At 44.2% G+C, this 22,026-nt stretch overlaps 1 protein-coding gene across 1 annotated transcript in view; it reads right to left on the bottom strand.

The window, feature by feature from the left end:
• ENPP2 (ectonucleotide pyrophosphatase/phosphodiesterase 2) overlaps positions 1 to 19,925 on the bottom strand; it is a 135,606-nt gene extending 115,681 nt beyond the window's left edge. Inside the window, exon 1 of the mRNA XM_056110470.1 lies at positions 19,750 to 19,925. Within this exon, the coding sequence (XP_055966445.1) occupies positions 19,750 to 19,770 (21 nt within the window). The 5' untranslated portion in view covers positions 19,771 to 19,925. The remainder of the gene's footprint in view (positions 1 to 19,749) is intronic.
• Positions 19,926 to 22,026: the final 2,101 nt, after the last annotated feature.

Raw genomic sequence — 22,026 nt, 5'->3', positions numbered from 1 at the left:
TCTCTCTACCTTAGTCAGCAAAGATGAAGTCAAATTAAACAATAAAAATATATATTATTTTTTGCTTTTGGGGGGTCACACCTGGCAATGCTCGGGGGTTATTCCTGGCTCTGGGCTCAAGAATTAACTCCTGGTGGTGCTCAGGGAATCATATTGGATTCCAAGGATCAAACCTGGATCAGCTGCATGCAAAGCAAAAGCCCTATCCACTGTATTATTGCTCCAGTCCCAAACAATCAAATTTTTGTTTTAATTTTTCTGGGTATTTCAAAAGAAATGCTGCAGAGCTTTATACAACTTTATTCCCATTATTTCATCTCCCGAAGGAGATAGATAGATAGATAGATAGATAGATAGATAGATAGAAACGGTATTTTGTTGGTATTTACAATTAATGCATATCAATTAAAGGGAACACTTATTAGGGCTAGCCTGAGAAATGAAAAAATATATATTTCACAAAATGATTTGCTGAAGGGTTAGGGAGTTGGCTCACAGGGCTGGTGTGCATACTTTGTATGAAAGAGCCCCAGATTCAATCCCCAGTACCACATCCTTCCATCCATATCCCAGCACTCCAAGGGAGTAAATCCCCCTTGGATTGGGGGGTTGGAGGGTTGGAGGTTTTGGGGGTCCTAAAACAAAACAAAAAACTGTAACAAAATGAAGCTTCTAGGTTGCTATAGAAGCAGCCATAAGACAAACTGGCCAAACAGTGCCTCTCCCTATCTTAGAGTTCTCCCAGAATCCCCTGCAAACAGAATTTCTGCAAAGTTGAAATTGAATAACCTCAGCTTGCCCTACAAGTGTTATGCAAGAGAATGCAGAAGTACTGGACTCACGTTCTCCCGCTAAGCCTCTGCTGCTCTTAGTGGGAGATGTTGTACAACTTATTAATTATTAAAACCTGGGGTCTCGGGCTTGGTTCATCATGGCTCATATGCTCACTAGATGTGAAAACTTTACACACACACACAAGAGAATGCAGAAGTACTGGACTCACGTTCTCCCGCTAAGCCTCTGCTGCTCTTAGTGGGAGATGTTGTACAACTTATTAATTATTAAAACCTGGGGTCTCGGGCTTGGTTCATCATGGCTCATATGCTCACTAGATGTGAAAACTTTACACACACACACACACACACACACACACACACACATACACATACACACACAAATGCCCTCTGAGGATCTGAAAATTCTCAGAAGTAAAATCGGGGTAGTCTCAATAAATTTTTCACAGGTTGTCTCTGTAGTGTTTTCAATACAATGGCAGTCATCCGGTGAGCACTTCAGGATGGGCAAGCCAGTCTTAGAATTCAGGATCACTGAATTCTCTCAATGAGTTTGCAGAGTATCGTAGGTTTGTGCCTTTTTGACAGAGGGTACAGAAGTAATTTTCCTAATTTCATAATTCATCTGAGTTCATTCAGACTGCCTATCCAGAGTTCTGCTCCTTTCTGGGAGAAGGAAACATTTCATGTCATTGCTTGCAAAGAAATCCTAGGCCAGAGCAATAGTACAATGGGTAAGGCATTTGCCTTGCACACGGCTGACCCAGATTCAGGTTTAATCTCCAGCAGCCCATATGGTCCCCTGAGTAATTCTTGAGTAATTCTTGAGTGCAGAGCACTCAATTCAGAAGTGCAGAGTGCACTCAGGAGTAATTCTTGAGTGCAGAGCCAGGAGTAATGCCTGAGTATTCTCTGGGTGTGACCCAAAAAGCCGGAAAGGGGGGGGATCACGGGAAAGAAAGAAAAAAAAAAGAAAAGGAATCCTTCCTTGGGAAGTGGGAACACTGACAATGGGTGTGGTGTCAGAACTATTCACATGAGAAACCATTATTAACAAATTTATAAACCCCAGAACCTCAATCAATTAAAAAATTAATAAGATATTTTTAATTAAGATATGCATTTTTAAAAGAAATTCCTCCTCTCTCACAAAACTGAAGCACGGCTGATCAGTTTTTCTCCAGTACTCTTACTGTTCAAACAATAAGAGTCTGAAAGATGGCTTTCACCACGGCTCCAGCTCCCATTAGAGATAATCTCCCATAGTACCCATTGCATGGCATGTGCTAGGTGCAGTGGGGTTTGCCTGTCTTTGGCATTTGGAGCTGGATAAAGCTTGGTCGCAGACTTAGAGCTGATAGCTCATGTGACAAACTATTTTGCAAAAGATGCCCTTTTCTCATTTTTCTAGTCTTCCTTCCCTTTCTGCAGCTGTTTCCCCCATTTCCTGAGAATTGATAAAAATTCTGAAATGCTTTTTTTTTTCCATTTAATCTCATGTGACCTTACTATCGTTACTGGTGCCTGCTCGCGTGAATTGATGAACAACGGGAGGATGGTGCTACGGTGCTATAGTGACCTTACTGTTGACAATGACCTGCTATTTCACCCAACTACAACACAGTCAAGAAGACAGGGCTAGGAACAAAGAGGGCCATTTGACAGAGCCAGGAGCAATCTCTCTGTACTTGGGCATCATGGTCTAATGACAATAAGGACCTGGACTGCATTAATAATCCCTATGCTGACAGCCTACCTTGTTGTTACACATTTCCGGTAGAAACTCATTCATCCATTCACTTTCTCATCCATCCTCCTATGGAACAGACGTTTTACTGAGAACTTAATATGTTGAAACATAATTTTAGGCAAGAAGATACTGGCAACTAAGAAGAGAACCCAAACACTTGCTTTTGTAGCTTACATTTTGGAAAAAAGACATAAGCTATATGACTATCTTTATTCATTAGTGATAAGAATTATTAATAAGGGCTAGAGAGACAGTACAGGAATAAGTCCCTTGCCTTGCATAGGACTGATCCTGGTTTAATCCCTGAAATTACATATTTCCTTGAACATCTTCCCAAAAGTGATCCCAAAGCACAGAGCCAGGATCAGCTCCTGAGTATTACCAGGTATGACCCCCAACCCGTCAAAAAGAACTATGAAGGAAGTATAAGACAGAATAGAGAGTAAAATGGATTAGGGGGAATTAGGATTATCTGGAGTTATTTTTTTTTTTTGCCGTTAAATTTTGAACCGTGATCTAATTTTTGAACCAAACAAATGAGGTAATTTGGATTGTTCATTTTTATGTAATTGGTCAAAGTAGTTATAGCATTTCATTTTTTGAATTAATAATTCAGGACTCAGAAAGATATAAACCTTTTGTTCAAGCCTATCAGGTGAGTGGCAGAGAAAAAGGACTTAAACCAAATCAGTATGGCTCAAATACTCACCACCTGAATTATCTGTTTTGTGTTGTTGGAAATTCTCCTTAATAAACTGAAAGTCCTTTGAGAACAGGGTTCCTATCCACATAATCTGGTATAGTGTTACGGATGTTCTCTATCCGGACCACCCACATTCTCCAGAGAGAAATCTAAACACCAAGAAAGACGGCTTCTGGTTCTGATGCTCAAACTGTCTCTACCTCCTTCGGCAGTAGCTTTCTGCAGTGTCTCATCAACACAGCAGACCACATTCCCCGTGAGCCCCTGACTGCTCAGTGGCGCAGAGTTCATGATACAACGGGAACCCACTCGCATCCGGCAAACCTCCTGAAATACCTGCTTTTCCCAGGCTAACTCACGACCTGGACAGACTAGTTTGCCTCTTTATGAGACTTGTGTTTGTTTAAGAATGAAAGGCATAAACAAGAGCGCTGCACATGCCCTGCATGTTAAAGAGGGCCAGAATCCTATGGAGTTTAAAAGGAGCATTGTGATGAATTCACAGAGCACGAACAAAGCGATCCTCAACCTCCCTCGGCTCTGCCTCCCGCAGCTGCACAGTGCTCGTGGCCAATCCAGAGTTAACCGACAGAAGAGGCGGGGAAACAAAGTCTCCACGTCGCTCGTGGTTGCTTTGTGGGTGAACCACACAGTGAAACATCAACATTCTAAGAGCAAGGATTCCTCTTTTGGGATTAGGATTTAAAGAACGGTAAACAGTTCCAGCTTCTTCTGGTTCTCAGTTCTTCTTGCAAACCTGGAAACATCAGAGCTGCCACTCCTAGTAGGTTGAGTTTGGAAGCTACAACTAGTTGAACTTCTTTGCTCTCTGAGCTTTCAGTTCCCAGATAAGAAAAACCTCCTCCCTGTGCCCTTACCACCCCTTCTCCCGGCCCCTCCGTGACCCATATACTCAAATTTCATGGGGCTGATCCTAGTTTGATCCCTAAAACTCCATATACTCTCCTGAGCACCTTCTTGCCAGAAGTGACCCCTGAGCATAGAGCCAGGGGTTATTATTTTCTTTCTCCTTCCACTTTTTTTTTCTTTTTGGGTCACACCTGGCGATGCTCAGGGGTTACTCCTGGCTCATGTACTCAGGAATTACTCCTGGCAGTGCTCGGGGGACCGTATGGGATGCTGGGAATCGAACCTGGGTCAGCCCTGTTGGCTGCATGCAAGGCAAACACCCTACCAGCTGTGCTATCGCTCCAGCCCCTCTCCTTCCACTTTTATGCTTGCAATTCTAACCTTAATCCCTAACCTCTACTACTAGATTGTAAACTTTTTTTAGAAGTGCCATACCAGCTGGAATAGAAAAGGGGTCACTAAGAAAAATGATGGTTGCATGCTAAGCGAAATGAGTCAGAAAGAGAGGGATGGATATAGAAAGATTGCATTCATCTGGAGAACATAAAGTAACAAAATAGGAGACTAACACCCAAGAATAGATGAGATAAGTACCAGGAGGTTTACTCCATGATTTGGAGGCCAGTCACACATGCTAGGGGAAAAGGCCCCTCAGATAGAGAAGGGAGCATCAAATAAAGGGTATTGGGAGAACCCTCCCAGGATGGGAGAAGCATACTGAAAGTAGACTGTAGACCCAACATGATTGCCACTCAATGCCTCTTTTGCAAACCACAGCACCCAAAAGGAGAGAGAGAACAAAAAGGAATGCCCTGCCACAGAGGCAGGGTGGGATGGGGGAATAGGGGGTGGGAGCAATACTGGGATCCGTGGTGGTGGAAAATGGGCACCGATGGAGGGATGGGTACTTAATCATTGTATAATTGAAACCCAAGCACAAAAATTTGTAAGTCTACAACCATACCTCTTGGTTTGTCGCTAATAAAAATTAAAAAAAGGAAAATGATGGCTGGAGGAATCATTTGGGATGGGAGATAAGTGCTGAAAGTAGGTAATGGACCAAACATGATGACCTCTCAGTGTCTGTATTGCAAACCATAAGGCCCAAAAGTAGAGAGAGAGAGTATGGGGGAAATTACATGCCATGGAGGCAGTGGGAGGGTGGGAAAGGGTGGGGGATATACCGGGGATATTGGTGGTGGGGAATGTGCACTGGTGGAGGGATGGGTGTTTGATCATTGTGTGATTGTTAACTCAAACATGAAAGCTTGTAACTATCTCACAGTGATTCAATTTTAAAAAGAGAAATAAAAGAAGAGCCACACGCAGAAGTGCTGGGAGTTTGTGGGACTATTCCTAGCTATATTCAGTCCCAATGTACAAACCCAATAGTTTAATGCTCAGGCCACATAAGGCAGTGCTCAGCCTGGTGTTCAGGGAACCCCCAGGGCTACAGCCAATGCCACTGAGACTGGAATGTGGGGCCTGGCTCATACCATGTGATCAACCACTAGAGTCATCTCTCCAGTTCCATACCCCTTTGCCATTTGTCTACAGAGCCTAGCACAGCACCTGACACACAGAACTATCCCAGTAATGCTGGTTGGAAACAAAGTAGGAAGTAAGAGGGTGGTGCATAAGAAGAAGGAAATAGTGAAATCTGAGAGTGGAAGGTTGAGATGGGAGGAAAAGGCTAATGGCCCTGCAGGTCTGCTCTCGGTAAAATCGCAGCAAGCTCATTGGATCTTTCTTCCTACTCTCCTCTTGAGCCTGTGCTCCACAAGACCCAGCATTCTCAAGAATTTTCGCTCTCCAGGAGAAGTATGTCCGGTCCCACACTCAAGGAAATAATGCCAATTTGTGTGTTGTTTGCACCCGAGGCAGGCTGGGAAAAGAGCAGAAGCCTCCTGATGACATCCACACACCTTCATGTGGTTCTACTTGCCCATTCATCTCAGGGAACAATTTTCCCTCCCAATCATTCCCAAAGATCTAGGCTATTCTAGCATGTTTAGCATTTTCTGCATATATTTTACTCACAGTTATTCTACACCAATATGGTTTGGAGAGTAAAGCTATTTTTATTTGTTTTGGTCATGTTCTTGCCTAAGGATCAAATGATAGATTAAGTGTTTGTGAGGAAAACTGCCTTTGTTATTTTATTTTTTTTGGTTCTGGGTCCACACCTGGCAGTGTTCAGGGTTAATTCCTGGCATTGCACTGAGGTATCAGGATCCTGCTGGGCTTGGGGGACCATATAGGATGAATCTAGGTTGGCCACGTGTGAGGCAAGTGCCCTGCTCACCGTATTGTTGCACTGGCCTGCCTCTGTTATTTAGGAAAGTCACTCTCTGGCAACCTGACTGTGTTTCTGGCCAGTATGAACCCTCAGAAGGGTTTTTTTTTAAAAATGTTATTGGATCACTGTGAGGTACAGTTACAAGCTTCCATGTTTGAGTTTCAGTCACACAATGATCAAACACCCATCCCTCCACCAGTGCACATTCTCCCACCACCAATGTCCCCAGTATTCCCTCCCCCTTTTCCAACCCTCTCCCTGCCTCCATGACAGAAAATCTCCACCATACTCTCTCTCTACTTTTAGGCATTATGGTCTGCACTACAGATACTGAGAGGTTATCACGTTTGGTCCTTTATCTACTTTCAGCACACATCTCCCATCCCGAATGATTCCTCCAACCATCATTGACTTAGTGATTCCTTCTTTATTCCAGCTGCCTTCTCCCCCAGCTCATGAGACAGGCTTCCAACTATGGGATAATATTCCTGGCCCTTATGTCTACTGTCAGAGGGGCTATTGAGACTATAAATTTCCGTGCAATAATAGTAAGGGCTTTAGCCACCAGTGCCCATTGATGATCATCCTGTACCATTTTCACACATGGTTGCCAGGAATAAAAGGAAACTACCAAAGGCAACTCCCATGAAGAAGTTAAAAAAGTCTCTTTCCTAGGGGTATCTGATGCGCAAGGGGCATGGGCTCTGGGAGCTGCCTGGTTACAGGCTCCTTTTTGCCAAGTGGGTGATGACTCCACCATCTTTCCAGCCCTTCATTTCACCATTCCCTGGGAAGAAGATATTTGAAAAACAGTTGTGAATGATTGTAGCCATTTGTCTGATATTCCTCTAATTTATTTTTTGTCTGTTTATGTTTTGCTTTTAACCCATACCCAGCAGTGCTCAGAGGTTACTCATGGCTCTGCACTCAGAAATAACTCCTGGTGGTGCTCAGGAGACTATAATGACCACATTCATGTGGAATGCTCAGAATCGAACCTGGGTAGGCTGCGTGCAAGGCAAGTGCTCTGGCCCCTCATTTAATTTCTTTTTAGACATCACTCATTGCCCCAAGGATGACCAATGCTCACTGGTACTATGATGATCTGTGAAATACTGGAGGGGAAAAAGAGAAATTACTAGGTGGAGCAGGGACTTAAATTTATGTCTAGGGAAGCTTCTTGTTTTGTTTTGTTTTGTTTTGTTTGGGGGTCACATCCAGCTATGCTCAGTGGTTACTCCTGGCTCTGAACTCAGGAATTACTTCTGACTGTGCTTGGGGGACAGAGGATCAAAGATAGGTAGACCACGCACAAAACAAGTGCCCTACCTGCTATATTGTTCGACCCCTAGGGAACCTTCTGGGCTGTCTTGTCTTTGAGAAGGACAGGATCAAGAAACCACAACTCAGTTTCCTGATTGCTAAACCCACATAGGACAAAGGTCTGGAGCAAGTAACCTTTGGATCAGCTCTAAAAAGAGCAGAAGTTTCGGAATTCAGCGGAACTTGGTTTGAATTTGAAGATCTGAGACATTTTGCTCAGTTATTTAATCTTTTCGGGTCTTTTTTTTAAAAAAAAATCTAAAATGAAAATAGGGGCCAGAGAGATTATACAGGGTCAAAACACATAACTAGCATGTGGCTGACCCCAGTTTGATCACAGCCAAGATGCCACCCAGCATTCATGGAGGTCCCCAGCACCACATCCTCAAGCCCTCGCTTGTAACCACAGGTTCAGTTGGTTAAGAATTTCGAGAAGGGAACCCCAAGCCTTCTGAGCACCTCTGGGGTGGCCATAAAAAACAAAAACAAAATAATTTTGCATAATAGCAACTCTAAAAGGGGTTTGAAGATGAATAGCTAAGCTGTTTTGTTTTAGAACCACACCCAGTAATGCTCAGGGCTCTGTATTCAGGGATCACTCCTGGCAAGACTCAGGAAATCACAGAAGGTTCCGGGGCTGGACCCTGGGTGAGTTTCATGCAATGCAGAGCTTTATCTGCTCTCTCTGCTTCCATGATAGCTAAACTTTTTCTGTAATGATCAAATAATGAATCTTTTAAGTCTTGTGGACTGTACAAAGATCCCTGTCACAATTATTCAGATTGCTATCATAATGTGAAAGTAACCACAAACTAGCGGGAAACAGAAAGAACTGGCTGTGTTCATCCAAATTTTAATCTAGGAAAATGCACAGTGAATCGTTCTGGTTCAAAAGACATAGGTTGCCAATCCGGGTTTTGAGGGTTATAGGAGATTATGAGTGTTCTTTGCATGATCTCTAGAATACAAGTCCTCAAAACTGGTTGTGTAATTATGGTTTCAGCATGAGAGGACAAGTTCTTTCAAGTTGTGTCCACCAGATTGCATGTTCAAACCAATTAAGCTTCAAATTGTAGGGCCAGAGAGATAGTACAGGGTTTTGCCTTGCACGCAGTCAACCCTGGTTCAACCTCAGCATTTCAGATGGTCCCCTGGACTCTGCTAGGAGTGATCCCTGAGAGCAGAGCCAGGAGTAAGCCCTGCTCATTGATGGGTGTTACTCCCACTTTTTAGAATACTTTGGGCAAAAAATGTATTACAAAGGTTAAGGCATTCCCTCTTGTTGAAGATGTGGCCAGAATAATGGTTTGAATCCTGGCACTGCATATGATTCTCCAAGTACTCCCAGGAGAGGACCCTATGCACAGTCAGGTGTGGTTCAAAGCCCACCCCTCACCCTATTTACACACACACACAGAAACAGACACACACACACACACACACACCATTTCAAGTTGGGTCAATCCTATTAACATTGTTAGGAAATTCTGACCTTATTTGGGCAAATGAATAATTTTTATAGAGTCTTGAAATGTTGAAAACTTATTAATACTCAGCTCTAATATTACCTTTAGAGCTAGGCTTGCCAGAGACAAAAAAAAAGTTTAGTATTTTCAGTTTTAGAATACATTTGTTACCAAAAAAAAGAATATATGCATTATTCATTTGAAATAAAAAGTGAAGTTTCCTAGAGCTTTTTACTGCTCTCTGTTTTTGTTTGTTTCTAAATCTGCTAATCCTACTTATAGATCTCTCTATGGTCCCACAATTTGGGAACCACAGGTCCTATCACACAAGAGTTATCTGGTGCAAGCAACATTTTGTTCTTTCAGGAGAGAAGAGAATTGCATTCTAATGGAATTCTCCCCAAAGTTCAGAACTAATAAATCCCCTGGGTAGAAGCCACTAAAACTCTGAGACAGCCAGTGCTCCCCACTCACAGGTGCCAAGAACATACTTGGGTCACCCAAGGAAAAAGAGCAATAATTGTGCTTTTGTTTCTGCTGATTAAAGTCAAGCAGCTTCCTGGAAAATGTTAGGCGTCCCTCACGTCACTATGTTGAATTAATCTCTGAGCAGTATTAATAATGGAAAAAACTCAGTTGTATCCAACACCTCCAAAGATTTGTAATGAGATTTTTTCAGCAATCAAACTGTGTACTTTGAAGGCCCATTTTGTCAGTAAACAAAACATCGAGAAGAGAAGTATTTTATTTACATAAACACAGATGCCAACATCAAGGATTCCTGATAAATATTTGATGATGAAGACCTGACTAAAGTAGGTTGGGCTTTAAGGTGTCTTCCAACAAAACAGGGTTCAAAAATCATCCCAACAGTACTTACAGGGGAGGGGAAAGTTCGACTCTAAATGCTACAATCCCTATCTTTTCAAACTTTAAGGGTGTTATCTGCCCTGTCTACAAAGGTGGAAGGCACCATGTGTAATTCAGAGTGTAGGCTGTGAAAAGAACTGTTCTAAATTTTGGCTCTCTCACTTGTAAGTAATGCAACCTTCACTGATTCATGAGTCTTCTCTGAATTTAAGAAGCACCCAAAGCCATACGTGGTAGTACTTGGGAGTTGATACCAAGATCAAACCCCAGGTCCCCCCACATGTATGTCCATGGGAGGCATCTACTCTATCACTACATCCCCAGTTTCAGAATGCCCATCTTTTATGTACTGGTCAGTATCATAGAAAAAGAATGAATATGAGGATTCTTTCTACCTGTGAAATAGCAGCATTCTCTTTATTCCTGTGAATCAGAGCTAAATTTCTGGAGATCAGAGATTAAAATATCATATTGAGTAAATATCATCATTTTGAGTACTATAAGCTAAAACTATAGCACTGTAGCACTGTCCTCCCGTTGTTCATCGATTTGCTCCAGTGGGCACCAGTAACATCTCCACTGTGAGACTTGTTACTGTTTTTGGCATATTGAATACGCCACGGGGAGCTTACCAGGCTCTGTCGTGCAGTCAGGATACTCTCGGTAGCTTGCTGGGCTCTCTGAGAGGGACGGAGGAATCAAATCTGGGTTGGTCTCGCATGAGGCCAATACCACAGCCCTACCCACGGCGCTATCACTCCAGCCCCACTAAAACTATAGTAAGGGAATTAGGCTGTACAAAATGTTTTATTTGCTATGGTTGCTGTAACAAAGAGTCAAAAACTGGAAATAGAGCCAAATTAAGGCATTTGTCCTTGCATAGGGCTGAGTCTGTCAACCCTGGTTCAGCCCTGGCATGACATATGATCCCTTGAGCACTCCTAACGGTCACCACTGCACCTGGGGCCAGGAATAGTACCTGTTGGCCCAACCCAGTCTCCTCACCCAGTCCCCTCACATCTTCCCCCAAAACTGTCTCAGTTCCTAATGGTTTAGAAACCTGAAGGTATCAACTCTTTAGGCTGTTAGGAGAAAGCTGTTCCAGGCTCGTTAGTTGTGTAAATGGCTGTCTTCTCCCAAGTCTCTTTCCATCATCTTCCTTCCATGCATGTCTCAGTGTCCATATTCCCCCGTTTGTTATGGATAGGGGTCTATTGGACCAGTACCCACCCTGATAACCTCATTTTGTTTGGCTACCCCTGTAAAGATCTCGTGATGATTATCTTTGTGTCAATTTTATTGAACTAAGGGATACCCAGAGAGCAGGGCAAAATATCTCTGGGTGTGTCTGTATTTCTGAAAGAGATTAGCACTTGAATCAGTTGAGTAAAAATGGTCTTCCCCTTTGTGAGTATTGGCTGATTCACTGAGAACCTAAGTGTAACAAAAAGGTACCAGAGGGGCAATGTGCATGTTCAGGAGTGCCCTCGAACCTCCATCTTCTCATTTTTCAGGCCACTGGATGTGTACTGGTATTGACACTATTAAAACCTTATCCCCAAGTCTTTGGGATTAGACTAAGTATACCTCCAGTTTTCCTGGTTCTCCTGCTCACAGATGACTGATGCAGGAATTTTTCTCTCCCCACCCACCTCACTCATACAGAGGAATGGACAGATATGGTGTGTGAGTGAGTGTGTGTGTGTGTGTGTGTGTGTGCTGAAAGAGACAGAGACAGAGATACAGGGGTTGGGTAGAAATAGAGAGAGAGAGAGAGAGAGAGAGAGAGAGAGAGAGAGAGAGAGAGAGAAATCTCTGGAAACCCCTCACTAACATAGATATTATCACCAAATGAGGTCATATTCTGAGGTACTGGAGGTTAGGATTTTAAAGTAGTGTGGGGATACAAACCAATCCATAACAATACCTCTTGTCTGTTATGTTAAAAAGTCACCAAGCTGATTTTCAGTGTTACCCAACAAAGATCTGCTTTTTAGAAGAAAATATTTTACTCTACCATGGAAACCTACCTCTTGTTGACTGTCTAAGACGAACTATTTACTTTAGAACAAGGATCTAAGGGCACAATCATGCACTTTTTCCCAGACACCAAAGCACATGGCAACCTCCCTTTTCAGAAATCGTTCTTAGCCTGGAACAAACATGTCAGCACTTTTCATTTCATGGATTCATTTATTTATTTATTTTGAAGTGCTGGGGATCAAACCCCGAGCCTCATAAATGCAAGGAATGTGCTCTACTTTTTGTTTAAGCTATATCCCCAGCCCAAACTTTCCTTATACTTAGATGGAAATAAAAATTTGTCACCCTGATACAGACACTGAAACTTTTACATTTCATACTCCATTCTTTCTCAAGAAATACACCACTTCTTCATCCATCTACCAACCATTATCACGTTTCCAACAAATACTATCATGACATTACAGGTCTAATAAGTATATATGCACACGTACAAATTTTTTTAAATCTCATGAAATAGATTTAAATAACTAAGTTGAGCTATTTAGAATAAAATTTTAGAATAAAAATTTTAAGGTAAAGTTATATATTTTTTGTCATTCATATATCCTGAGCAATCCAATATCCTTTTTCAGTATAAATGGTCTTGCTATTTTAGGAAGCATATATACCCCTACACATGGGCATTTGGGTACAGGGACATATGCCTAATGGATCCTCAAGCATTATTCATAGTGTAAAAGAGTAGACAACCCAATGTCCACTAAGAAGAGTCTGTTCAATAAACATCTATAATATGGATCTTATTGCATCCATAGATGATCATAGATTAAAAATATAATATAGCATGAGGGCGACATATTTTGCAATATTGTTATGGAAGATCAAATTATAAAAAATGCAATGATATCAAATCTTAAGATTATATGTGCATACATCAATATAAAATTATTCAAAATGTTACTATGCTGATTGCTAGGTATAGGCATTATAGGTAAAGGTAAAGGTAAAGGCCCTCCCGTTGGTCGTCGATTTGCTCGAGCGGGCCCAGTAACGTCTCCATTGGAGACTTTGTTGTTACTGTGTCTGGCATATTGAATACTCTCGGTAGCTTGCCGGGCTCTCCGAGATAGGCATTATAGACAATTTTATATTTCTCTTGACATTCCATTTTCCCACAAAATGTATTATCACTTATAATATGAGAGTATGACTTTTCTTCAATGTTGGAAATTTCCTCCTAAAAAGTTCTCTTAGACAGCACCATTTATTTATTTTTTAATTTTTTTTATCGAATCACAGTGATAAAGACATTTACAAAGTTGTTCATGATTAGGCTTCAGTCATATAATGTTCTAAGATCCATCTCTTCACCAGTATATATTTCCCACCACCAAAAATCCCAGTTTCCTGCCTGTCCTCTGCCCCCCATTCCCACCTGCCATCATGGCAAGTACTTTTCTTTTCTTTTCTCTCTCTCTCTCTCTGCACCCCCATCCTTTTGGATATTATGGTTTGTAATACAGATAATGAAAAAATATCAAGTATATCCCTTTACCTACTTTCAACACCTAGTTCCTGTCCAAAATGATCATTTCCAACTATTATTTTCATCATGTTTGTGCCATTCATATACCACTGAGTTCCATTTTCATGTATCTTTCAGGATATATTCATATACTAGACATTAAGGAGATAATAGTAGGTGAATTATGTAAAAATAATTTTGTATTTAATATTTTAACATGGTATCATAAAAAAGCTTAATGATGGACTCAGGGTTTTATGTAGATTGGGCCTTAATTTTTTTTAAAAAGTGTATCCCAGTGAAATATATAGGATATGCAGAAGATGGGAAATCCTGACACAGAAAAGCAGGAAGCAGTAAACAACATTCAGCAAAATGTCAGGTCCACTTCGAAAATACTGATCAGCACAAGCAGTTCCTAGAGTTTCTTCTAACAGGATGTCAGGGGACAAGGCAGGAATAGCAAGTCAGAGGGATGCGTGATCACAAATATCCAAACAAAGACTCTTTAGAGAATGAAAGTAGGAGCTTGTAATGTTCTTCAGTTACTGTAAGACAATATGCATCAAAGACTGAAGAGGGAAACCAGCACACATTTAAAAAAGAAAACTTACAAGGGATGAATCATCATAGGGCTTCAATACCAGATGAAGATATTTGAATGCCATAATAAAATCTTTCTCAGATGCCAATGTCCTCCACCATAACCATGTGTCCCTCTCTCTACTTTTCCAAGATAGTAATCAAGATTTTTGTTTAAATGTTTTGTTTAAATGTTTAAATGAAAAAGAGCTCATTACCATGGACAACTTCCTTAAAAAATTCTTCCAATGTTGAGCTAAAATTTATCTCTCATCCATTTTGACTGCTGCTACCTTTTCAGAAAACCAGTACAATGCTAATCCCTCTTCAACATTCAAGTGACGGGTGTAAAGAAAGAAAAAAATACTTCTTTATTTTATTTAATTTATTTATTTTTGTTTTGGGGATCATACTCGACGTTGCACAGGGGTTACTCCTGGCTCTGCACTCAGGAATTACTCCTGGCAGTGCTCAGGGGACCATATGGGATGCTGGGAATCAAACCCAGGTTAGCTGCATTCAAGGCAAACGCCCTACCCGCCGTGCTATTGCTCCAGTTCAGAAATGCTTCTTTAGATCTTCTTTGCTGTCTTGTAGTCATTTTTCTGTGGTCAATATCTTAGAGTCATTTTCCCTACATCATTCCTGTAGTTTGTCAATGCTTGTCTTATAACTCCTAATTTGGCTTGACAATCTTCTTCCACGCTTGTCATCTTTCTGCTACCATTTTCATTGCTTATGCTACTGTAAGACTGCGAAGTGGCATTCTCTCCCTCTTATTTTAGCAATTATTTCTATTGCCACCAAAATAATCTTCCCAGGACACAAAACTGATGGTCCTATAGCCCTGCTTACAACTCTCAGGGCTCCCTTTTCTGCTTGAGAATCAATCTGGTTCCATAACATAAGTTCCAGCCCTTTTCATGCCTCTGGTCTCATGGTTCTCATTCCCTCACCTTTTGGTGTGTCCTTCTTTTAGTTCCTTAATTAGGCCTCTTCTCCCTTACTTCTTGAAGGCACGGTTGCCTATGCTTTAACCCTTTTTCCTTTACCACTCACTCCCTACTCAACCTTTGGGTCTCCATTTAAATGCAACATCTAGAAAGCAGGTCTTGGTCCCATTAGGATTGGATTAAAATACACCTCCACAAATGGTTCCAAGGGGCCCTAAACTTTCTCTACTAAAGCAAGGGTAACATTAAATTAACCTCCCCCCTGCTGATTTATCTCAAACTTTTTCTGTATCATGAACTCTGTGAGAGCAATTCTGGTGCTTTCAGTGCTGTTATCATGAGCATTCCACACAGTAATCAATACATAGCATGCTAAAAATGCTAATCAATTCCTGTGTGTGTCCTGAACTATAAACAATCGCTCTGAACATGGTCTGCACAATACGGTAGAATGACTATCACCTTCCTTCTATACTTTTAGTAAAAGTTAATGTTTTTTTTGTTTGGGGGCCACACTTGCTGGTGTTCAGGGTTGACTCCTTGCTCTTTGCTCAGGGATCACTCCAGTGGGGTCAGGGAACCACATACAGTGCCAGAGATTGAACCCAGGTTGGCCGCATGCAAGGCAAGCTTCCTATCCACCGTACTATCACTCTAGTCCCTTTCTTTTTAAAGGAATATCTGCTGCTGAATTTTATCCTCAGCTTAATCCCCTGAGCTTGGGCCCAGAGGAACAGTGCAGTGGCTCAGAGCACCCACCTCGCAAGCAAAGTCAAGAGTTCAAATCCCTGGTATTCCATGTGTGCCGAGCACAGTCTCTGCTCGTTAAGCCTGGCAGCTCTGCCATCTACTATGCCCATCATAAGTGATTTCTGGCTGCACTGCAATCAGGTGTATGTCAACATCACAAAAAGCATTTTGACACCTAATAGCAACCCAGCCAAGAAGTAGGACACCTGGCAAGCTAGCATGTGAGCACTACAGTAAACTCTGGCGAGCACCAAAACCATAAATCGTGTGCCTTGGGTAAGAGTAAGAGCCTCCCATGAACATGTGTGCCAGTTTCCCAAGTAAAGAAGTGCAAACCTAGGTGAGTGCTGCGGTCCCACGGGCAAAGACTGCAATCTGATGAGTGACCCCCAGCTCGGAGCACCAGAGCTTAAAAAAAAATGTGAACACATGACAGCCAGGCTTATGTGCAACCCCCTGTCATCACATCAGCAAATGGAACAGGAAGGAAAATGTAAAACTGTATAATATTTTAAAATAAGCTTAAATAGTTAAAAAAAATTAAACCCATATGCCTTTACTACCACATAAATTCATTACTAGCTGACTCCTTTCATTCCTTCTTTCCTCCCTTCCTTCCTTCCTTTCTTTTTTTTTCTTTTTTGGGTCATACCCAGCAATGCTCAGGGGTTACTCCTGGCTTTGCACTCAGTAATTACTCCTGGCTGTGCTCAGGGAACCATGTGAGATGCTGGGAATTAAACCTGGGTCGGCCAAGTGCAAGGCAAGTGCCCTACTTGTTGTGCTATCACTCCAACCCCATCCTCCCTTCCTTTCTTGTCCAGTCTTTCTCCCTTTCCCTTTCCATCCCTCTACACCTCTCACTGCTTCCCTTTTCTTCAACATCGATCTGCAATAATTTGCCCCCATGAGCAATACATCTTATATCTATCCCTGCATATTCCTCCAAAAATCAAAATATACTACAATTTATTGTTAACTTTGGGGGTCTGAAATCTTTGTTTATGTCTATTCTCTGCACAAATGTTATTCTTGTCTTCATGAATGTCAATGATATTGAGAAAAACAAAGGAAGACAGAGTCAAGTAGTATATCATCAAAGACATCTATCTGTTAATCAGCTTTTCTTTAGCAAGTGCATTCAACCAGTTCTGAATCCATGCACATTTTTCTAACACAGGAGAATATGAAGAATTGGATTTAAGCTGATTCCTACTAGTCACCACCTACTGTCCTGGTCTATAATACTCCTGAATAGGTTAATTGTTTTATTAGAGATTCTTAGCCTGAGATTCGTGACAGCTCAAGAGAATTGCAGGGTTGGTGTGGATGAGCCCCCAAAAAGAGCCACACTTTTTCGACTACAGTTTTTCTAAAAAGAATAATATACATCTGAGTCTTCAAAGGATGCTGGCGTCAAACAAGACCAGAATGAAGTTTAAATAATGACAGAACTTAAAATTCACTTCTTATGTTTTGGGAGTGCACATTCTCTCTCCTGAAAACCAAAACTGCATTTTCTTATCTGAAGCCTCCTTAAGCTCCTATTACTCTCTCAGAGTTCTTAGAGATCCACCTGCTGATCCCCTCCATGGCCCTAAGGATGCTTCTGAGGATACTAAAACCAAAAGATTCCTGCCCTCAAGGAGTCTGCACACCACTGGGGAACAGACAAGTATATGTAGAGTTGAAATAAAGAATGGCAAATCCCTGCTGAGTAGATAGGATAGTGCAGGGACTAAGGAATTTGCCTTCCACGTGGTCCATCCCATTTGATCTCTGAGAGTAGCTTTGAGCACCTTTGTATGCGGCCCAAATTTCATCTACCCTCCACTGGGTGGGAGTGAGGGGGACATGGGTGGGTGAGTAGGGGGAGGGATGCTGTGGGAATAGATGAGATTACGGACTGGAGAAGTTGAAATGCAGGCTACTCTCCGTGTACTGGCAGAGGGAATAAAGGAAACTCTGGATATGAGGTAAGCACTTCTGGATCAGGAGTAAATAGTCGAAGTCATTTCCAAGGAAAAGTGGCTCTCTGCTGAGTTTTAAAAATGTATTTGTTATTGTGTTTTGAAGGTGACATATGGCATTGCTCGGGGCTTACTCCTAGCTTCTACTCCGAATTCATGCCCTTCCACACCTCACATCATGCAAAGACGCTCAGATACAATAAGATGGCAAGGTAAGAGGGTGGGAGGGTGGGACAGTTCCTCCCAAACCATGCCGAAGGCATCCAGGCATCATTCCTGCAACATTCAACTAGGCCAGACAATTCAATGCATGTTCTGATCGGGTCCAGTAGTGCTTGAGGACCACCAGGGTCACACCCAACAGTGCTGGCATTGGGGTAGTTCAGGGATTCAATGTTGGGGCTTCCTGCATGCAAGATCTACAGTCCAGACCTTTGACTATCGCCCAGGTTGGGCGATAGTCAAAGAAACCTTTGATCCTGACCAAGTCCCCTTGAAGGAACAACGCTGGAAATGACCTCTATGAATGACTGGTGTTCAGGGGAAAGATCAGGCTAAAAATCTGTATGTAGTGGCTGTGTGGGAGCAGATGAGATTATGCAGGGAGACAGTAGGATGGAATAGGAAGGGAAATCTCAGTGGACGCACCAGCACCCAGGCACAAGGCACTTAGAGGGGGCGGAAAGCAAATCAAAGCCCAGCCGTAAACCAGGGCATGGAATCCTGAAAGAGAGAGGGGACAGCCAAGAATTCCTGGTTTCATGGGGAGGACCGGGAAGAGGTGGCCAGTCTTGGGAGGCTCCCACCGAGCTTGTCTTCAGAAGCGACGGCGGGTGACTGGGCGTGCAGGCGGCCCTGGGCGGTCGGCACGTGAAGACAGTGGACATCACCCACTTTTTCAAGAACTGTGGCGTGAAGGCCAGGGAGGCAAGCCAGCAAGATGGCAGCTAGCAAGGAGGCAGAAGAAACTCACTCACCCCGGGAGCCCAGCGGGAGGACAGCTCGAGCGATAAAGGCGGAAACGGACGCCAGCATCGCATCGCTACCCCCACCCCCACCCGACGTCCCCGCCGAGCACTAGAAAGGCGCTGGTTTTCATGGCCTTTGTCATGGAGGAAGCGGGCCTGAGGTTTACGCGGTTAAAATGCAACCCGGGGGTGGCCGTGCACCCACGCCCAGACCCTTGGACCCACCGCCCGCAGCTCGGTGCCTGGCGGCTCCGCGTGCCCGGCCCCATCTCCCAGATCCGGATCAAAATCCACTGCAACTCGCGGGAAGACCCCTGGCTCCTTCTGATAGACGCCAGGCAAGGCTTGCTCAAACAGCGAGCCACGGAGGTCAGGGCTCGGGCCGGCCTGCCCTCCCTGCACGCTGAGGAGCGTTCGCTTTGGGGGCGCCCGCGCGGGGACCCCAAGAAAGCGCGTCCTCTGTCTCCGCGGCGGGGGCGGGAAACCCCGGCAGGACCCCACCGAACGTTCACGGAAACTAACAGATGCCTCTTTCCTGGAAATAAATTTAAAAAAAAAAAAATCCCCCGCGCAGCCCTCATCCTGTAGGTAAGAGACATACGGGTCGGCTCGAGGTCCCGGGAGAGCCGAGCCCAAAGCCATCCCTGGCCGCCAACCGCGCCCCCGACCCCCCACTGCCAAGGTCTCGCCGGGCACGGGTTCGAGCTCCCTCTCTGCCAGCCAACGAGATCCTTGGGGACTAATTCGACTCTTCGCAGGCAACGAGTGCTGCCAGCGAGTTCTGCATCTTGCACGCCTGGAACACGGCTCGGGTCACCGAGTCGCACGGGAACGACCTTTTCCTGCACATCGCCCAGCGCTTTGCAAGGTTTCTGGGCTCGGCGAGTCCCCGCAGGAGGCCGGGGCGCGAGGGCGGGACGGGGAGAGGCGCCTACCGTACCCGTTCGGCGCGCCGGGTCATGCTGCGACCGGAGGGACCCGCTGGGCCCCGCGCTGCCCACGCTGCCCACGCTGCCCGCGCTGCTGGCCCCGGCTGATGCCCCGGGTTGCTCTGCTTTGCACCGCGGCGCCGTTGACTCTGGCGATTTCTCCCGGGCCGATGTAGGCAGGGGGCCGCTGTCCCGGGGGACAATGATTCCACTGGAGCCTGGCCTTTGACAAGACTCACACATGACCTTTGACAAAGTGGCTTTGGGAAGGAAAAGTGGCCCGGACAGCGGAAGACGCGGCCGCCCGGGCGCGCGTTCACATCCCACCCCCGCAGCCCGGCCAAGTTAATTTTTGATCCCGTAGTCTTTCAAGGAGCGTCTCTGGGAGGTTCCAGGGCCTTTTTTCTCGTCCTTCCGTCTTTCCCCGTGTCCGCAAGAATTCTGCCGCACAAGTTTTCTGCTAGGTTGCCAAAGATGAGCACCCCCGCAAAATTGCCAGGCTAATATGCGGGAAGGAAGACACCAGGCGGGAAAGGCACTGCCATCCCATCCCATATGCCCAGTTTTTGTGAAAAACTTTACAGAGCTTTTCACTATTCATGGTGTTATTTTGGCCTCTTACACCATGCCTGAGAGCTCTCTCTAACACCGAGAGACACAGACATGCCAGAGAAACGGGGTCTTTGTCCAGTCGCTGACCCCAGAAAGAGAAACCTGGAGCTGGAGCAATAGCACAGCAGGTAGGGCAGTTACCTTGCACGCGGTCGACCCGGGTTCGATTTCCAGCATCCCGTATGGTCCCCTGACCATCGCCAGGGGTAATTCCTGAGTCCAGAGCCAGGAGTTACCCCTGTGAATCGCCGGGTGTGACCTCTCCCCGCAAAAAGCAGAAAGAGAAACCTGAATCTGAGGAGCAGCCTTCTTCCAAACCAATCCAGGTCCCTGCAGGGTCTCCCTGGCGCTGACTTAATTATTCCCCCTTAAGGCCCTGGTGGAAACTGAATCTCTAGCCCTGGTCCCAATCAGCCATGCTTCCCACTCTTTTCCTTTTTGAATAATAGAAGTTGAGTGTTAGAAATTATTTTTCATGCACCTGTTGTCTTGGTTTGCATTAGCTGTCGCTCTCTGGAGTTTGTCAGCTACTTTTATTTCTTTGTGTTGAAGGGGTCTCTTGCTATCATTTGCTCCAGATTTCCTCTGGGAACCAGCCCTGAAGGCTCTGAGGGGTGGGAACAAGCCTGCTTCGGTCAGCTAGAGAAGTCCATCACTTGCTAAAAAGTCAGGGCCCTTTGCAGGATTCTTCCAAAGGGGACATATTCAACAGAAGAACCTGGGGTTATGGAATTAGGGAGAGAGCCCTGGACAGGCTCATCATCCTGGAAAGTGGGGTGATGAGAGCTTTTGAGGAAGGGCTGCAGGTTGTTATCCAGATGACTGGCACGTTGGAAGCTCCCCTTGTTTCTCCAACTTAGAGAAGGGGGGCGAAGGGGGCAGTAATCACTCTCAAGTGAACCCACCGGGAAAAGGAGGATAGCGCTGACCCCAAGGACACCCTGTACAAATAAGTGTCCTTTGTGAACTGGAAACAGGAATAGGGAGTGTGGGAGGGGCGGCCCCAGAGGAGGGTGTGGATTTGGACTTTAACCCACCTGTGGGAGGGAGTTTGGACTTCATCCTGCAGGGTGAGATGGGCTAGTGTAACTGGCCTTTGGTTACCAGCCCACAAGTTGGGATGCAGGAGTCCACAACAAGGAAAAAAGTCAACATCAACTGCACTTGGTGGTTATGTACACTTGCTTCATCCGACAGAAACAGTTCCCAGGTCCAAAAGGAAGAGCAATGTACTGAAGCTTTGTTTTTTTCTGGGGATTGTAGTACAAGCTATGAAGAAAAATAAAAGTTGTGTTGGTCAAATTCTTTTGTGTATCTTCTGACATTCTGTACTCCTCAACAAAAGTGGTTGCTGTTGGGGGGGGGGTATTTTTTGTGAGGCTGGTGGGTGAAGGGCAATTAAATAATAAATTGATTTAAAATAATACTATTTCATTAAAATGATTAAAAATTAGCTGTGCTCAAGTCTTATTCTTGGTTCTGTGCTCAGGGATCACTCCTTGCAGGGTTCAGGGGACCATATATAGTATCAAGGACTGAACACAGGTTGGCTGGATGAAAAGCGAATTCCTTACCTGCTGTGCTATTTCTCTGGCTATCATAATACTCTGATGCTCTTTACTGTTTCACCTAGCAGGAGCAAGAAGCACCTTCTCTTTCCTCCAGTGAGTCCCACC

This window comes from Sorex fumeus, unplaced genomic scaffold (genome assembly GCF_029834395.1).
Source record: "Sorex fumeus unplaced genomic scaffold, SorFum_2.1 ptg000002l, whole genome shotgun sequence".
Classification (NCBI taxonomy): Eukaryota; Metazoa; Chordata; class Mammalia; order Eulipotyphla; family Soricidae; genus Sorex; species Sorex fumeus.
The sequence above is the reverse complement of the archived record's forward strand: the minus strand, read 5'-3'. Positions and strand labels throughout refer to the sequence as shown.